General features: G+C 41.1%; 1 protein-coding gene across 4 annotated transcripts in view; it reads right to left on the bottom strand.

Moving 5' to 3' along the window:
* Window positions 1-17280, bottom strand: part of WASF2 (WASP family member 2) — a 73084-nt gene that overhangs the window by 13955 nt on the left and 41849 nt on the right. For 3 of the 4 annotated variants that reach the window (XM_077898923.1, XM_077898921.1, XM_077898919.1), the window contains 3 exons: window positions 8349-8521; window positions 967-1101; window positions 294-447 (listed from right to left, as the gene is read on the bottom strand). In XM_077898923.1, coding sequence (XP_077755049.1) covers window positions 294-447; window positions 967-1101; window positions 8349-8478 — 419 coding nt within the window. In that variant the 5' untranslated portion in view covers window positions 8479-8521. Of the gene's footprint in view, window positions 1-293; window positions 448-966; window positions 1102-8348; window positions 8522-9693; window positions 9898-17280 lie in introns of those variants that run through there. The other variant, XM_077898922.1, reaches the window with a different exon arrangement.

Raw genomic sequence — 17280 nt, 5'->3', positions numbered from 1 at the left:
CCTTGGATGGAATCCAAGATGGACCTGGCTTATACCAAATTAAACTCTGCAGCATGCAATGCTATAGCAAACTTTCAATACATATTATATTTACTATGAATTTCAGAAACCAAACAATAATAAGTGAGAAGTGTTTATATGGTAAACATTAGCTGCTGCTGCTGCCGCCACAAACAACACTGGGGTAGTAGTAAGCTTTTGAATACAATCCTCGGATGTAAACATCTTTAAATAAAAAGACAATCTAGTGCTGTTAGCCACAGGTTGACAAAGGGAGGAACTAGCCAGGTTACCTGTAAGGGGTAAGATTGTTGAGAGGTGGAGGAGTATCACAGGTGTTATAGGTTTCCAAGACAGGTACTGGGAGAGAGTTTCTGTCAAAAAGCTTCTGGTCTTGAATGGTAGAGCTTCTGAAGGCCTTCCGGGTGTTGATTCCTTGCAGTGACACTGAGAGAAGATGGAAGGCAGCAGAAAATGGACGACAGGCTATTTGAGCAAACACTGAGTCACACCAGTCTGAGAGGCCTCAGCTGCTGCGTTTCTTGGCTGCGGCTGTCTGCAGCCAGGTTTTTTTTCTCCCCCTCTGGGGAAGCCCCACAAGGCTGTCAGCAGCCCAGCCATTTCACGACTGAACAAAATGAGGCAACACAAAGGTTTACTATGTGGCCAGATCTAGCAGGCCTCTCCTTAGGAGGAATGAATCTTCCAAGTACTTTTATGGTAACAAAATACGATTGGGGGGAGGGGGAATTTGAGCAAGAATTGGGGGAATGGGAGAAAGGCAGCATGTGGGGGTGTGGTAGAGCTAAAAAGGTTTCTTTACACCATCCAGGCTTGTGTCATTTCAAAGCAGAACTCCATAGGTCTCTGTGATTTTTTTCCCCCTCATTTTTTTATAAATCAGGAGAAAAAAATTCTAAGAAACTGCTCAGCAAAGCCTGCAAATGCTGAGCTCAGCTTCCTTACCTTCTTCTTCCTTGGGATCCAGCTGAGTGACTTTAACTTGTAGGCGGTCGACCCTCTCAGCAAGGGAGCTTACCCGAGAGGCAAAGGTATTTGCCTGAGTAAAGAGCTCTCCAACAATGTCCTCTGCATATTTACCTGAAAGAGCAAAGAAACCAAGTCACTAGTGCATAAAAATGACATAAACGGTTAGAAAAACGCTACTAAAGATCTTATTCCCCATTTCCCCAACCCACACACCCACCCCCTAAGATGGTTTGGGTTACATGCAGATGCTTGCTCTTGGAGATAGAGACGTGCCCTCCATAGCTTGAACAGTATGCATTTTTTTCTCTAATAGTCTTCTTGGCAAACTCGGAATAGTCACGAACTCAATGCAGGCTGAATAATATCAAGAGGTGCAATACACAAAATTAATCCTGGAAGAGTAACAATATGTCTACACATTTGCCTATAGCCCTTAGCCCCTTGCTGCTCTGTAAAAAGCAACTTGTCAAATGGTTCTGGAAAACAGATTGGGAGTTACGGGCACTTTGTAGGTGTCTACAATTAACCTGAAAAATAAGAAATTACATCCTCAGCGGAACCTCCAAAATACATTCAACAACTATGATGAGTTGTGGTATCTTCAAGAGGCCTTGAACTTATCAACAACTCACAGCAGAGACCTATAACTTCTTCTATGGGGTGAAAAGGTTATCTTATGTTTCATAATCTACAACTTTGCTTTAGGTTATAATCCTTCAAATCTACATCTCAGGGAACAAGGGAAAGGCTGATATTTTCAAGGCCTCCCTCAAAACCAACATACCAGTGGTCTCTTTCTACAATATCTTATTTTTTAGAAAAAGAAAAGAGTTTCATACTTTCAACCCTGGAATGCAAGGAGAATTTGCAGCCAAAGAAACCTAACAGCAATTTGACACTACCTCCATATTGTCATTCCAAGCCACAAAGCACATTCTTGCTAGGAATGAAGAGCGGCACACATGAATAAATATACCATCTGAGTTTCTTACTTGCAAGGTAAAGGTAGGCACAGTTTTTGTGCCCAACCACAAAAACTGAGAACTATTTTAAGTAGGCTCTGATTTTTAGCTTCTAAACTATATTTATGCTTAGTCCACACTTGAGGGGGAAAATATTAGTCAAAAGGCCAAAACTGCACCTTCACGGTGAACCACAGTTCACCTTCCCAGCGTAACCTAGAGAGTAAGGATAAGACCAATCAACAGCATATTTTTGAATTGCTGGTAAATTTAGTCAATAAGAGTTTCTAATCCAGGAAGGAACAAGTCTTTGCATACTGAACGATTTTGTGATTTAAACAACCATGGGAAGCTCCTGGGCTCAAAGAACACAAATCCGCTAACGAAGCTGCATTTCTGTTCTGCAGGGTAAGAATTGTATCTGAACTCTGTCCATACTGCAGCCAAGTTCCTATAAAAACCATACTGCATCAATGATCCTCCAGGTAATGGAAAACTGGAAAGCTAAAGCAGATAAACATGCAACATTATGTGCTCAAAAATATCTGTTAACCAGGGCACCGACTTTTGATCTTGGGATTGTGAGTTCAAGCCCACATTGAATGTAGCCAATTACTTAAAAAAAAAAAAAAAAAAAAAAAAAATCTGTTAATGGACCAAGTATTCTGGAAGAAAAGAAAACCCCAAACCAACCCACCCTTAAGTCACCAAGACAGTACCTAGGATGTCCTGCTCCTCAGTGAAGGGAGTAGTAGTGTGAGTAGTATGGCTAAATGTGGCACAGTGATTTTCAAGATAAAAATCTTATCCCTAACACAAACAGGCAAACACTGAGAATAGTATTTGAGAGGTGTTACAGATTTTTTTTTTAAGATTTTATTTATTAATGAGAGAGAGAGAGAGAGAGAGAGAGAGAGAGGCAGAGAGAAAGCAGGCTCCTCACAGGGAGCCTGATGTGGGACTCTATCCCGGGACTCCAGGATCTTGCCCTGAGCCAAAGGCAGACACTCAACCACTGAGCCACCCAGGTGTCCCGAGAATGCTATTTGAAGAGGAAGTGAAGTGGTATGAAGGTTTTCCTACTGTCATTTCATCACATCAGGCCCTGGGCCTACTTATAACTACAAGATGATACATAGAAGAAGCAGAGGACTTCAATCAGAAAAATCTGGATTTCGGGGCAGCCCAGGTGGCTCAGCAGTTTAGCGCCATCTTCAGTCCAGGGCCTAGTCCTGGAGACCGGGGATCGAGTCCCGCTTCAGGCTCCCTGCATGGAGCCTGCTCCTCCCTCTGCCTGTGACTCTGCCTCTCTCTCTCTGGGTCTCTCATGAATAAATAAATAAAATCTAAAAAAAAAAAAAAAGAAAAAGATCTGGATTTAATCTCAATTCTTTCTATTTATACGTGCATACTCTGCAGCAAGTCACAATGTCTGTTTCCTCATCTGTAAAATGGGGGTAACTATATCAACCTCACAAAATTGTCATAGGATTAAATGAATTAAAAATGCTAGGTTGTTGGGCAGCCCCAGTGGTGCAGCGGTTTAGCGCCACCTTTGGCCCAGGGCTTGATCCTGGAGACCCTGGATCGAGTCCCACGTCAGGCTCTCTGTATGATGCCTCCTTCTCCCTCTGCCTGTGTCTCTGCCTCTCTCTCTCTCTGTCTCTATGAATAAATAAATAAAATCTTAAAAAAAAATGCTAGGTTGTTACAATGAAATTCTTTCTTATAATGAATGGTCAACCACATTTTAGATGACTTTCAAGACTGTATCTACATATCCTGTTTTACACTTACAGGAATTTATTAAATTAAATTAAATTAACTGATTTATTTGAGAAAGAGTGAGAGCAGGGAGAAGGAGAAAGAGAAGCAGACTCCCCACTGAGCAGGGAGCCTGACATGGGGCTTGATCCCAGGACTCTGGGAATGACCTGAGCTGAAGGCAGACACTTAACTGACTGAACCACCCATGCACCCCCACTTACAGGAAATTTAAGATATAATTCCAGTCAGTAATATGATAGTCCCAATTCTCCAAGTACTAAGTATTACTCCAATCTGAAAACAGAAGTGTTATACTTATATAGGAGAAAACCAGAGTGCCTTGTTCAGAGTTAAATTTCATTCATTCAGATTACCAAGACAGACCCACGATCCCACCAGGACATTCGTAATAGTTATCAACCACATTTTGCAAGAGATTCCAAAAGCACTCTTCACTTTTCTTTTCCTTAACAGAACCGTTAAATGAAATCTTATGTGGAAGTGAACAGGTAAAACTGATTTTTAGAAATGTGACACTGCTCTTGCTTCAAGTCTAAATGAAAGTCTTGGAGCCCCCCAGTGGTATGGCCCCACTACACTCAGAAAACCCTATATCATAGCATGATTTCCTAATTACCCAAGTGAGGGTTCCATTCTACCGGGTGGTCAGGATACTGATTCAAAAGTGCAGGCTGGCTGTGCCTATATATCCTAAGATACGGCAACCAAATATGTGAAATGCCAATCTCTGCACTGAGGGAAAATAAAAATTCTGGATATGCTATCATGGAGTAATCCAAAGCTCTGGAATTTTTAGTTTTGTGTTTTATCCATTCCATAATCAGATTTTGCCTACTAGACCAAGCACTTCTGGCTAGAGTACATGAGGCCAAGGTCATGAATGTGAAGCACATATGAGACTGTTCCTATCTTGCTATCTGCTGGATGAAATACTAGTCATCTTTCAAGGCCTGGTTCAAATCTAACCTCCTCTATGAAGCATTCCCTAACTCTCCTTATGCTCCCACATCATGGACTGACTCCCCATAGAAAGTATTACTTCCTTCCCTGTATTCTCTATGCACGAACATCATGGAATGGTGGAGAGAATATAGGTATGAATCATTTGACAAACATTTACTGAGCTTCTACTGGATGCCAGATACTACACAAGATAAACACTGGGGTTCAAGACCAAACAACACGTGATTTCTGCCTTCAGAGAACTTTTTTTTTTTTTTGAGAACTTTTAATTTAGTATAAGAAATACAGATAATTTGCAATATAGTGTGGTAGGTAATAACACAGGCACATAATTGGAGCTCCAAGGAGCACTTAGTGCCACCTGGCGCAGGAAATCCTTGAGCTAGGCCTTGAAGATCAGCTACAAGGATGGTAAGGGTTTTCTAGGCAGAAGGAACAGCAAGGGTACTGCATTCAAGTATGAGAGGGTATGGTCTATCTCAGAAGTACTACAAGTAGATGATAATTCATTATTTCTTTCTTCCCCCTTTTCTTCCTTTTTCATTAAAAAAATGTTTTAAGAAGAGTGTAAAATGGGAAAAGAAGGATTGCAAAAAATGAGACTGGAAAGGAAGGCAGGTTTGAAAAGTCTTGAATGCCAAGCCAAGAAATTTAAATAGTCTCACAGTGAGAACAGGGAAGATTTTTAACCTTTGTACTCCTATTTCAAAACACATTTTATTTTTTATTTTTATTTTTTAAGATTTTATTTATTTATTCATGACAGACACACAGAGTGAGAGAGGCAGAGCCACAGACAGAGAGAGAAGAAGGCTCCATGCAGGGAGCCCGATGTGCAACTCGATCCCGGGACTCCAGGATCACGTCCTGGGCTGAAAGCAGACGCTCAACCGCTGACCACCCAGGCGTCTCACATTTTATTTTATTTTAAAGATTTTATTTATTTATTTGAGAGAGACAGAGATAGCGAGAGAGAGCACAAGCAGGGAGAAGAGGGAGAACCAGACTCCCTAATGAGCCCCACATGGGGCTCGATCCCAGCACCCAGAGATCATGACCTGAGCTGAAGGCTGATGCCTAACCAACTAACCAACTGATGCCTCCCCTAGGTGCCCCTCAAAACACCTTTTAAATATTTTATTTATTTATTTATTTATTTATTTATTTATTTATTTATTTACTTACTTACTTACTTACTTACTTACTTATTAAAGATTTTATTTATTCACAAAAGACACACAGAGAGAGGCAGAGACATAGGCAGAGGGAGAGGTAGGCTTCCTGCAGGGAGCCCAATGCCGGGACTCATCTGGGACTGCAGGATTCCGGGATCACACTCTTGAGCCAAGGGCAGCTGCTCAACTGCTGAGCCACCCAGGTGTCCCTCAAAATACTTTAGATTGCAAAACACAGATTTAACTTTCAAAAAGTCAAACAATTCAGAATTATAAAAGTAAAAAGTGAGATTTGTTTTGAGCAGACCATTATGGCAACGATACAGATTTAAAATTTTTAAGATTTTCAGATTTATAGATTTAAGAGGGTTGACCAGAGAAAGGGAGGCCAGAGGGAGGATAAGGCAATCATTTAGGTGAAGGTCAACGAAGGTCTGAACTAGGGCAGTGTTGGTAGAGACAGAGAATAGAGGACAGAGCTGAGAAATTCTCTGGAAGTCTGACTTTACTTCTTATTGGCTGTCGTCTCTCTAGAAAGTTACCTTACTTTCCTAAGCCTTCATTTTTTCACTTGAAAAACGAGAATACCACTACCTACCCTCATAGGATCATCAAAGGGATTAAAAGAGATTATCTATGTCAAGATCCTATTAAAACCTGGCATAAAGTAAACAATCAACAAATATGAGTTCCCCTCTCATTCTCTCCCCTTAAGAATTATTTATCTCTGTCTCCTCTGGTAGATTATAAGCTCCTGGAAGGTGGAGACCATTTCTTATTATTGCTGTATTTCTTCAGCATCTGGCACATAAAATATGTTCAATACATGTTTTTGGACGAATAAAGGGTCAGTTAGCTTCACAATGTGAAGAAATCTTGTTTCCATAGGCACAAACTAACACTGGTTCTCAGACTGGCTTCCTCAAGACAGGAGTGGTCTGATCACTAGTGAGAGTGAGCAATGACATCCATCAACACTACCCTGGAAAAACACCTGAGAGAGAGCATAACTCCTGCTGAGTGAGAGTAAGAAGCATCATTAGCTAGATGTCCTTTGTCCTATGGAGAAGGAACCAGTGTGTGATTGACTTTCACCCATTTGGCCTTCTCAGGGTGACAGAAGCAGAAATGATGCTTTTAAGAAGCAGTGAGGCTCTCTACTGCCTTCATGTGCCTCCTTGTCAGCTGCACTGCTGTTGCACTGCTGTCAGTGTTCCTTTGTGTAAGACAGGCACTAGCAGGGTTTCATTTCTTCCTGACATCCTATCCAGGTTTCCCTAAGCCCTAGATCAACTGAGCTAGGTAAAGGCTTAGGAATTTCAGACCCCATATATCATATGGTCACAGAGTTCGGTCCCCTCAGACCCCTGTTTTTAAAGGTAGGGCCTATTACTACCTGGGGGAAGGCAGGCTTTCCTGAATATCCCACTGCCTTCACTAAGGGCAGTGACGTGATAGGAGCAGTTAAGTGTCTCAAAATAATTCACACCAAGATGCCTTTGCTAAGGAATATCACTAAAATGGCAATTTGACGGACATTCTTATGGGAGCTGGAGTGGTACTAGACAAATGCAAAGCTTATCCAAGTATTTGCCCTTCCCATACCTCAGCTTCAAACAAAGTGAGCTTGATTCAGAGTGAAATCCAAACCCATCCATGTACCCCACCCAAGGCAGTCTCATTCATTCTTGCCAACTAAAACACACACACACACATACACACACACACACACACACACACACACACGTAGAGCACGCTTTCCCTCAGCTCCAAAACAGACCAGGCTAACCCCTATCTTCCTCCTAGAGAAGAATGGCTCCAGCTATACTTTGTGTCATTGTGTGTAAACGTAGCTTGCAAAACTCCCAATACCCTAGAGACTGCAAAAGTAATTTGTACCCTGAACTTGGACCTGGGGGTCTGCAGCACAATTAAATGTGTACCAGGGTAGACAAGTCAGCTAGAATCTCTCTGAATGCATGTTTGCTTTACTCCTCTTTGGGAAGAAAAGTTGGGGGGAGGGGGTGTCGGGTAGATAAAGACTATTGGCACATTTGAGGCTTCAACAAAGTCAGCTACATCGAACAGCTCATGCAATTACAGGCACATTCCCCAACCCAAGATACTGCTCTGTGAACCTCCCACTTTACACACAGAGAATTCTGCTCTGTCATTCCATCTGCAGTTTCTGCTGCAGCCCTTCCTGCTACCCTTCCCACAGATTTCTTTTGAAGCAGGTGGAGGGGGAGGTGGAGGGAACCTAGAGGGTGGTGGTAGATGAAGAAAGGGTTGAGGGGAAGAATCTGTACCAAAAAGGAACCTCTCTCTCGGGAGGGGGGGAGGGAATACATTTTCGCATTACCTAGGGAAGGCAGATGGGGGAGAAATAGGAACACGGGAGGAGAAGGAAACTAAATAAAGAGCACCAACGACCCCTGAGGGCAAAGCACAGGCTCTCTGCGGCACTCACTCAGGCTGCCCAGCTGTCGGATGACATTTGCCAGGGTGATGTTGGTCACGCATTCCAGCTCGCTTCTAACGCTAGGCAACGTCTGACGGCACAGGTGCCTTGGCTCGATGTTCCTCGTTACTAACGGCATGGTGGACCTGCTTCAGGCAATGTTCTGAATGATGAAAAACAACCTAAAAAAGAAATAACAGGAAAGTATTACTCAACCACAAATTCCAGGCACACTAGGGCTGTGCGTCTTTTTTTTCCTTTTGTCTTGCTCTGATCTAAAACAGCTTTTAAAAAATTTCTCCCCCATCATTTTTTCTCTTTTAAGCCCCTCCCTCCCCACAATCTTTAAGGTTTGCCATTAGAAAGCTTGCTGGTAAGTTTAGAAATTCTGAACTGGTGACTGCTGGCTGAGTTACACAGGCAGCATAAAAACCTAAAAACCTTAAAATAACAACCGTGCTCCAACCAACAAGAGTCTCCAGAGGCAAGGAAGCATGGTCAGCAAACAGTCCATTCAGCAGGCTCGGGATGGTACACAGATGGATCCTATCCTTGGTATGTCCATAATCAGGAAAGATCAGATTCTAAATGATCAATTATAAGGATCAAAAAAGAGCTACTGTCACCTGATAATCTCCACAATGAAATTAAGTTGCCAACAGTGATTCCACTGATCTACATCAGGGCATAACTTCTCCAGTTCCTCCCTGATGGATTAGTTCCTCCCTAATATACAACAAAACACTAGCTGCCAGTGTCTATTAACACTACTAAAGTTTCGTCTGTAAATTGACAGAATTAAAGAATATGAAGGAAAATTTTACATGTTCAATATGTCAAACACGATGCTAAGCAAACCGTGCTGTAAGATTTCCTAGTCCTTTCTCTTCTACCCAACAGCTCCCTTTCTCTCTTGCATCCGGTTCAACACACCTGGGCCAAAAGGCTCTTGAGACAGCAGGAAGTGTCTGGAGCAGATCCGGAAACCTTCCAGTTACCGTTTCTTATCCTGTCAGCTGAGCCCCTTTCCCTAGGAAATCCCCCACCACTTCAGGTTCACGCTGAGCTATTGTTTCAGAATTAGATTACCAAATTCCTAGCTTTACAAGGATAGGAGGAGGTTTTTAGTCTCCACAAAATGGGTATGACTACAGCCAAAGGCACACTGAGCCGGTCCTATCTCGTGAAAACCAAAGAAATTTAAAACAGCCTAATGGTTTTCATGCTAGGGAAAAAGCATATTCTCTTCAAATGAAAAAGGTAAAGCATAAAGGTAACATACCCACATCCCCAATATTGCAAACTCCTCTTTTATATACACATATATAAAAGAAGCAAGCAGAGGTTTACTTACATCAAATCTTAAAACACCAGCTCATCACCAAAAAAAGTTGACTGGGAATACAAAATGTTTAAACCAAACTAAGTATTATAGATCTTAAATGTAAACCAACATATTGTCTGACCAAAAGAAAAAAAAAAGCCCTTCAGGCTCAAAGGGGGAGTAGAACCCTTTGGAACAGACTGCTCCTTGTTATGGACATTCTGATCTACTAAGAGTAAAAATAAAACAGGAAGCCAGCAGCTTGGGGAACAAGATTTCCTGTCACCAACAGCAACAGCCCAAGAACCAAGAGAATCAGCTGTTTGCTCATAACTTTGAACCTCCCTTTAATAGTCACTGTGTGGCAGCTGTGCCTATCTTTGGGGGTGCAGAGGTGTTTCCTGAATATTTGTCTACTATCTAAGGAAATAATTTTCATGCCGTTCCTCTGCTAAGTTCCCCTTTGACTCAACAGGTTTTCTAATCCAAATTCTGGACTTTCCCTTTCAGCCTAACTCCTCTTCTTTTACATGATGTAGAGGGTTATCAGGTACTAAGATGCAATCGTTAATTCGTTAATAACTCACTGGTGAAGAATTTCTAACAAGAAAGGAGGCAGGAGGTTACAAATTAAAGAACCTCACAGGGCTCTGTACACCATCCTCTGGATGCTCTTAGACTCTCAAATATCAACCTTTCTAGAAGAACCAGAAATTCAATGGTGCAGCCAGAGATGATTGAAAACAGCCACTGTAGCTCCCTCTATTAACAATCATTTCAGTATTTGTTCCAGCTCCTCAGAGAAGCTAAAGAAGCCAGATGCCCTTGAAATTCTGTGTTGAATGTGGCTACTGAAAAGACATTGCAGACATTCTCTTTGGACACCTAATGGAAATGGAATTCCAGATGGCTAGGTACATGGAGAACTGGGGGCCAGGGAGAAGGCACTTCTAACACCTTTGTATTTTAGCGTTTACACTTTCCCAAGGGCCTTGAGTAAGCAGGTACAAATGGAGTCAACTCTATGTCCCATGGGGAGAATCAAGTTTTCGATAGCAAGATGGTTTCCTCTTACCAAAAAAGCTAGTTGCCACAACCAGCTAGAGTATTCAAGAAATGACAATATGTCAGTATCAAGACAAAACAATTAGAAAAGTAAATCTGCCACTAAAAAAAGCCATTTAGTATGTTTCAGAACCACCAAAGATTGATAAGACTGCCTGTTTTATGGAATTACCTGATTCACTATTCATTTTCCTTCTGGATAATCAGTTAAGTTATATTCAGCAAAAGAAATATGCATGAATGATCTGAAACACAACAGTAACTTGACCAGGAAAAAAAAAAAAAAAGCCTACATTCCAGTGAAGATAAACTTAGAAATAAACTCAGCTTCAAGTTGTGGAGTTGAAACATACTTGGGTTGGTACTCTGACTCTGACACCTTACTAGCTGTGTGATCTTGGGCAATTTTCCTAGAAACATTAAATAATGTAACATATATAAAATGTCTACTAGGGGCTAAGAGAAAAAAGTATAGTTCCATGGACCCCAGGAAAAATCTTCCAATAAAAACCAATTTCTATTCACTGATAAATATTTTTAAGACACTTTTAACTATGGACATATCATGTGGTAGAATGCACTAGTCCACAACCCTAGACTGATAAGCCATTTAGTGGGGCTTTTTTTTCTGGAGGTTCCTCCTAGCCAGGCTTCTGGACCTCCTAAAGAACATACGTTCTCTCCACTCTTTCACACTGAGTTCCTCATCTGATCTACTGAACAAAGAAAATGATTAGAGTGACTATTTTCTCAATTCTTCTCAAGACTGTACATAACTAGCACCATTCCAGATGCATTGGAGAAAAAGTTAATACATTACATACAATGGATGCCTAATGGCATCAGGGTTTAATTCTCTCATGGAAATCCAGTTGAGAAAGGCTCCTCTATCATCAGTAGTCATTTAGTGGAAAATATGTAGAGTACTGAGTATTTAGAAACCACTGAATTAAGGAAGTGACATGGTCAAATTTGCATTTTAGGCAAATCATTCTAGCAGAAGCAAAGAAGTTATATTTGGGCAGGAGAAGGCTGGAGGTAAACAGTTGGGACTCCTCCCAGGCTAAGAAAAAGACAATAGAAATGGAGAGGCCCACTACAGCTAACAAATATGAATGGAGAAGCCAGACAGGTTCTAAGGGTGAGTCTGACCCTTCAGTCCTATTTGCTACTCCTTCCTGATACTCCAGAGTACAGTTATACAAAGTGATCAAACAGATGTTTCTTTATTAAAGAGGTAAATACCAGTAATAAAGAGGTAAATGCTAGTGCCAGTGACAGAAAAGAAGAGAAAGTGAAGAAATCTAAGAAAACAGTGGTTCTTAGCTGTAAAAAGCAGCTTTGGATCCATAAAGAGTGAATGACCTATCTTCACAGAATCAATCAAGTTCTTTTTCAGTTATGTTTTACTTTGAGGAGGGAAACTAGATGCTATAGTGATATTTGCTGATTTGGGGATTTGAGGTCTTACACCTTGGGAGATGTTACACAGGAAAGGAATTAGGACTACTGAGAAGATAAAAGTTACGGGGAAATAGATTTCAATGTAGTTAGCTCCTTTTAATTAGAGCTGTCCTATATTAGAATGGGTCCTCTTTAGAGGCTCCCAGTACAATCCTCTGGATGACCAGCTATCAGGAATGCTGGAGGAGACATTATCAGACTCTAAGATGCTGATGTTGAGAAGTCAGACTGGGTGACTTCTATAATGCCTTCTAAATCAAAGACTATATAATTCTCACTCAGGGCTTCAGTTTCCTCATCTGCAAAATAAAGGGACTAAGCCAGATGATTTTAAGAAGTTCCAAAATTCCTAGATTTGCTTCTTTTTTTTTTTAATTTTTATTTATTTATGATAGTCACACACACACAGAGAGAGAGAGAGAGAGAGGCAGAGACATAGGCAGAGGGGGAAGCAGGCTCCATGCACCGGGAGACCGACGTGGGACTCGATCCCGGGTCTCCAGGATCGTGCCCTGGGCCAAAGGCAGGCGCTAAACTGCTGCGCCACCCAGGGATCCCTCTAGATTTGCTTCTACCTCAGTTGCCATAACCTCCTCACTGGCCAACATCCAATATCTAACATCCATTGCATTCTGAACACAAGGCCAGAGGCAGGTCTAAGAAATACAGAGAGGGATGGATTATGGCTATGGATCAAAATGTTCTCCAGATCTAGGTCCATCTAGTTACTAGGACCTGTAGGACACAGAATGGTACGAAGGATATTCCAGACAGAGTCCTGAGGGAAAGTTATTTACACCCCAGGAGGCTCCCAGACTGATCTGGGAGCTGGCTACCCAACTAAATCCAAAGGAAAAACTGGCTTTGGAACAGTTCCAGACATGCAGCCAGACTCAGCAACAACCCCATCTTTACTCCTGGCTATTTTCAGCCTAAGGGACTTGAGAATGAGTCTGAGAACAAGTAAGTAAAAGGCTTTAAGGCATCCCTCCCTAGTCATGGCCTGGCAATACACAGACCAGTCTAGACTCTCAGTACCATGGTAAGATTCATGCTATGAACTGGAAATTGGATGAGGTGTTCTCTCAGGTCCCTTCAAACAGTAAGATTCTACAAGTTCTGTAAATTAGAAGTTATCACGAAATATTTATATATCATACGTGGTCAGTGTAAAGTCAAAAGGAGACTTTGAGATCTGCCCTACATTCTCACAACTCTGATGCCAACATCCTGAGGCAAAAGTGGGGTGAGGTGAGAAAGACCGGGAGGGTAGAAGATAATAAAGGAAGGCTACATGTGAGGGAGAACACATTCATCTATATCCCACTCTGAATTCTTGTCATTACCAGGAAAGAAGAGATGACTGCTCATTCTGGCAGTAATATTTATTACTAGCTGTTTATTATAAATAAATATACAATACTTCATTTAGAGTCAAGGGCACTGATAACACCTGCAGATTTCTATGGTTGCATCCAAAAGCAAGTATATCTGAGCTATAGCAATAACCATAACAACAGAAATGCTTCTCAAGGCAGTTCCTCTTTGAAACACACCCCTAAAATGCTGATCAGCAGTAGCAGGGGATGAGAACATGTGGGGATGTTATATGTGTGGCAATTAGGACTTCTGCTTTCACTTCAGCATTTCCCACTGTTCTATAGTTAACAGCACTTTGGATGGGGACATATGAGAAGAGCTTTACTTTGTAGACCAATTTCCTCTTTCAAGAGACAAATTTCTTCATGTTAAATATGCATTCTACAGGGGTTCAAAAATTTCAATTGAAAAGTCAAATAACTTTTATTTCAAAATGACAGACAACATACAGGGTTACTGTAATCTAAATCTGTCTACTAAAATGTTTTAAAAGGTATGAATTTACTGTTGCATACAGCGGCCCTCACTACCATGCAACAACCACAAAGAAGAATGCCTCATTATAGACTTAAGCACCTACCCACTTCCTGTTGAAATGCAGGGTGAGGCTGAACCTACAAATATAACTAGACTCCCTCCAAACACAAGGAATTACTGACAAATCAGTTTAGGTCACTAGAGTTATGTCCAAAGGAGACAGTAAGACAGAAATGGAACTCCTAGAGTGGACAGAGAAAGTATCTGACTGAGAGAACCAAAAAAAGCTTATATGTGGGGACACCTCGGTGGCTCAGCAGTTGAGCGTCTGCCTTCGGCTCAGGGTGAGATTCCGGAGTCCTGGGATCAAGTCCCACATCAAGCTCCCTGCGTGGAGCCTGCTTCTCCCTGTCTGTGTGTCTGCCTCTCTCTCTCTCTCTCTCTCTGTCCCTCATGAATAAATAAACTCTTTAAATAAATTCATTCATTAATTCATTCCAGTATCTTACTCCTTGAGCACACTGTACATCTATCAAGAACCATTCACATCTGGTAATTCCATAACTTTCTATTACCTTTTGGGGGCAATACCTTTTATTTTTACTTTTATTACTCTTTAGACCCTAATCATAGCTTTGCTCTTAAAGTTAAAACTGGGGTATCACTTTTGCCTCTAAAATTGTTTTTTTTCTTGGGATGCCTGGGTGGCTCAGTGGTTGAGCGCCTGGCTTTGGTTTAGGGTGTGATCCTTGGTCCAGGATTGAGTCCTGCATCAGGCTCCCTGCAGGGAGCCTGTTTCTCTCTCGGCCTGTGTCTCTGCCTACCTGTGTGTGTCTCTCGTGAATAAATAAATCTAAATGAATGAATGAATGAATGAATGAATGAATGAATGAATGGATTTTTTTCCCCCTAGTATCAACTATTCCATAGAAGACTGTCTGTCTCTTAAGTGGCCAAAATGAGGCGTTTTCAGTTGGTTGTCTAAAGAAAATATATTTAAACAGTAGAGCTAGAAACCTGGATTCTAGTTCTTAATCTAATGATGACTGGCAAATGTGGAAAAATTTCAATTCATCCTTCTAGTTCAGCTTTGGGCTATACTAAAAAAATGCTCAAAAGATGTATACTAAACTGAGATTTTGTTTGCAAAGTATTCTGATCTCCAAAGAAAAGATTTATTCACATAAAATCTTTCTTGTATCTCTATCCAGGCCCAAGTTTCCTGTTATGTATCGAGTTATAATACATAGGGTCTACATTGTTATCACTGATGACTTTCAGTTACAAAGTTCATTCCACATTACAAATCTAATGCCAATTTCTAGCAATACCCAATTCATCAAAATGCAATCATTTGAAATACTCTATCTATCTAAATGGGCTTACTTTTACTGATTGAATACATATAAATTTTGAATGATTTTACTCAGAAATGGAGAAATCTTACCCCTGGTATTTGTGGGTACTCAAATACCAGATTTCTTTCAGCTATAGTTCTTAATTCAGCATTAAATTCACACAGGAGTTTAACTAACTAGCATTTAAATTAAAAAATTGAAAAGAAAAAAAATTCCCATAGGAGTTTAACATGAAAAACAACTAAGCTGTTCTGAAAAACAAATACCAACACAAAGCACAAAACAAAGTATCAAATCTCAACAAACCAATTCATTTAGAGTTAAGATTACAGAACTATGCCAATAATTCACACAAGCCCCAATAAATATCTTTCATTTATAAGACCTTCCTTTTTTATTTATTACCAATGACAGAAAGAGTGATCTCCAGTTAGTGGTGCCTAAATATCTGAGGAAAGAGGATAGATACAAATTGCATTCCTCTTGGGGCACTTGGGTGGCTCAGTCAGTTAAGTGACCAACTCTTGGGATCCCTGGGTGGCTCAGCAGTTTGGCGCCTGCCTTGGGCCCAGGGCGCAATCCTGGAGTCCTGGGATCGAGTCCCACGTCGGGCTCCCTGCATGGAGCCAGCTTCTTCCTCTGCCTGTGTCTCTGCCTCTCTCTCTCTCTCTCTATCATAAATAAATAAATAAATAAATAAATAAATAAATAAATAAATAAATAAATAAATAAATCTTTTTTTAAAAAAGAAGTGACCAACTCTTGATTTCAGCTCAGGTCATGATCTCAGGGTCATGAGATGGAGTTCCACACAGGGCTCAGTGCAGCATCTACTTGAGATTCTCTCTCCCTCTCTGCCTCTCTCCCTGCTGTGCACGTGATCTAAAACAAATAAATAAGACCTTAAAAAACTATTCCTAAAATATATATATACCTGCGCTTGTGCTACATATGGGAACACACTGTTGGTTTTTGTGTTAGAATATCTAATCCCATTTTATTACCTTACTCAAAGGTAGAGAGGAGGTGTAACCTAAGTGTAACCTTTCTTTCCTGGTTCTTACAAGTAGCAGTGAGTATTATACTAGGTTAAGATCCCTACAGACATGTCACTGGAACAACCACTGGTGGATTAGATACAGAGGCACATCAGAAAAGGAGGGAAGAAGGAGATATTCAGAGCTGAATCACATATCAGGCACTAAGTCTCATCCTGCCAACTGTCTAACCATTCATTTGATTCATTTTTATTTTTTTAAGATTTTATTTATTTATTCATGAGAGACACAGAAAGAAAGAGAGAGAGAGGCAGAGACATAGACAGAGGGAGAAGCAGGCTCCATGCAGGGACCCCAATGCGGGACTCGATCCTGGTACTCTAGGATCAGGCCCTGAGCTCAAGGCAGATGCACTTAACTGCTGAGTCACCTGGGCGTCCCTATTTTTATTTTTTTATTTTATTTTATTTTTAAGTAACCTCCACACCCAATATGGGGCTCAAAATCACAACTCCAAGATCAAGAGTTGCAAGCTCTTCTTCTGAGTCAGCCAGGCACCTCTAACTATTCATTTTAATCTCTATGATGCCTCACTTCATATTTCAAGCTTCTCTCTGGGGTAACTGCTCCCTCTCTGGGATAGAAAGGCCAAAAAAGAAACTGACTTTACACAACTGCGAAAGGCCGGGGGAAAAAAGGTTGCAGAGCAACAACAAAAAAGGAGATTCAGCAAAATGTTTTGCTGACAGCTCAGGGCAACATACAAACACACCGTGTGGTCATGGAGCAGGCAGGAGCAGCAGTCCTGGATGTGACTGTTAATATACCAATGTAAGTAAGGAGAGAGACCTAGCAATCACAACTGCATCTGAACA

The sequence above is a fragment of the Canis aureus genome, chromosome 5 (assembly GCF_053574225.1).
Source record: "Canis aureus isolate CA01 chromosome 5, VMU_Caureus_v.1.0, whole genome shotgun sequence".
Classification (NCBI taxonomy): domain Eukaryota; kingdom Metazoa; phylum Chordata; class Mammalia; order Carnivora; family Canidae; genus Canis; species Canis aureus.
This window is presented reverse-complemented; position numbering and strand designations above follow the sequence as displayed.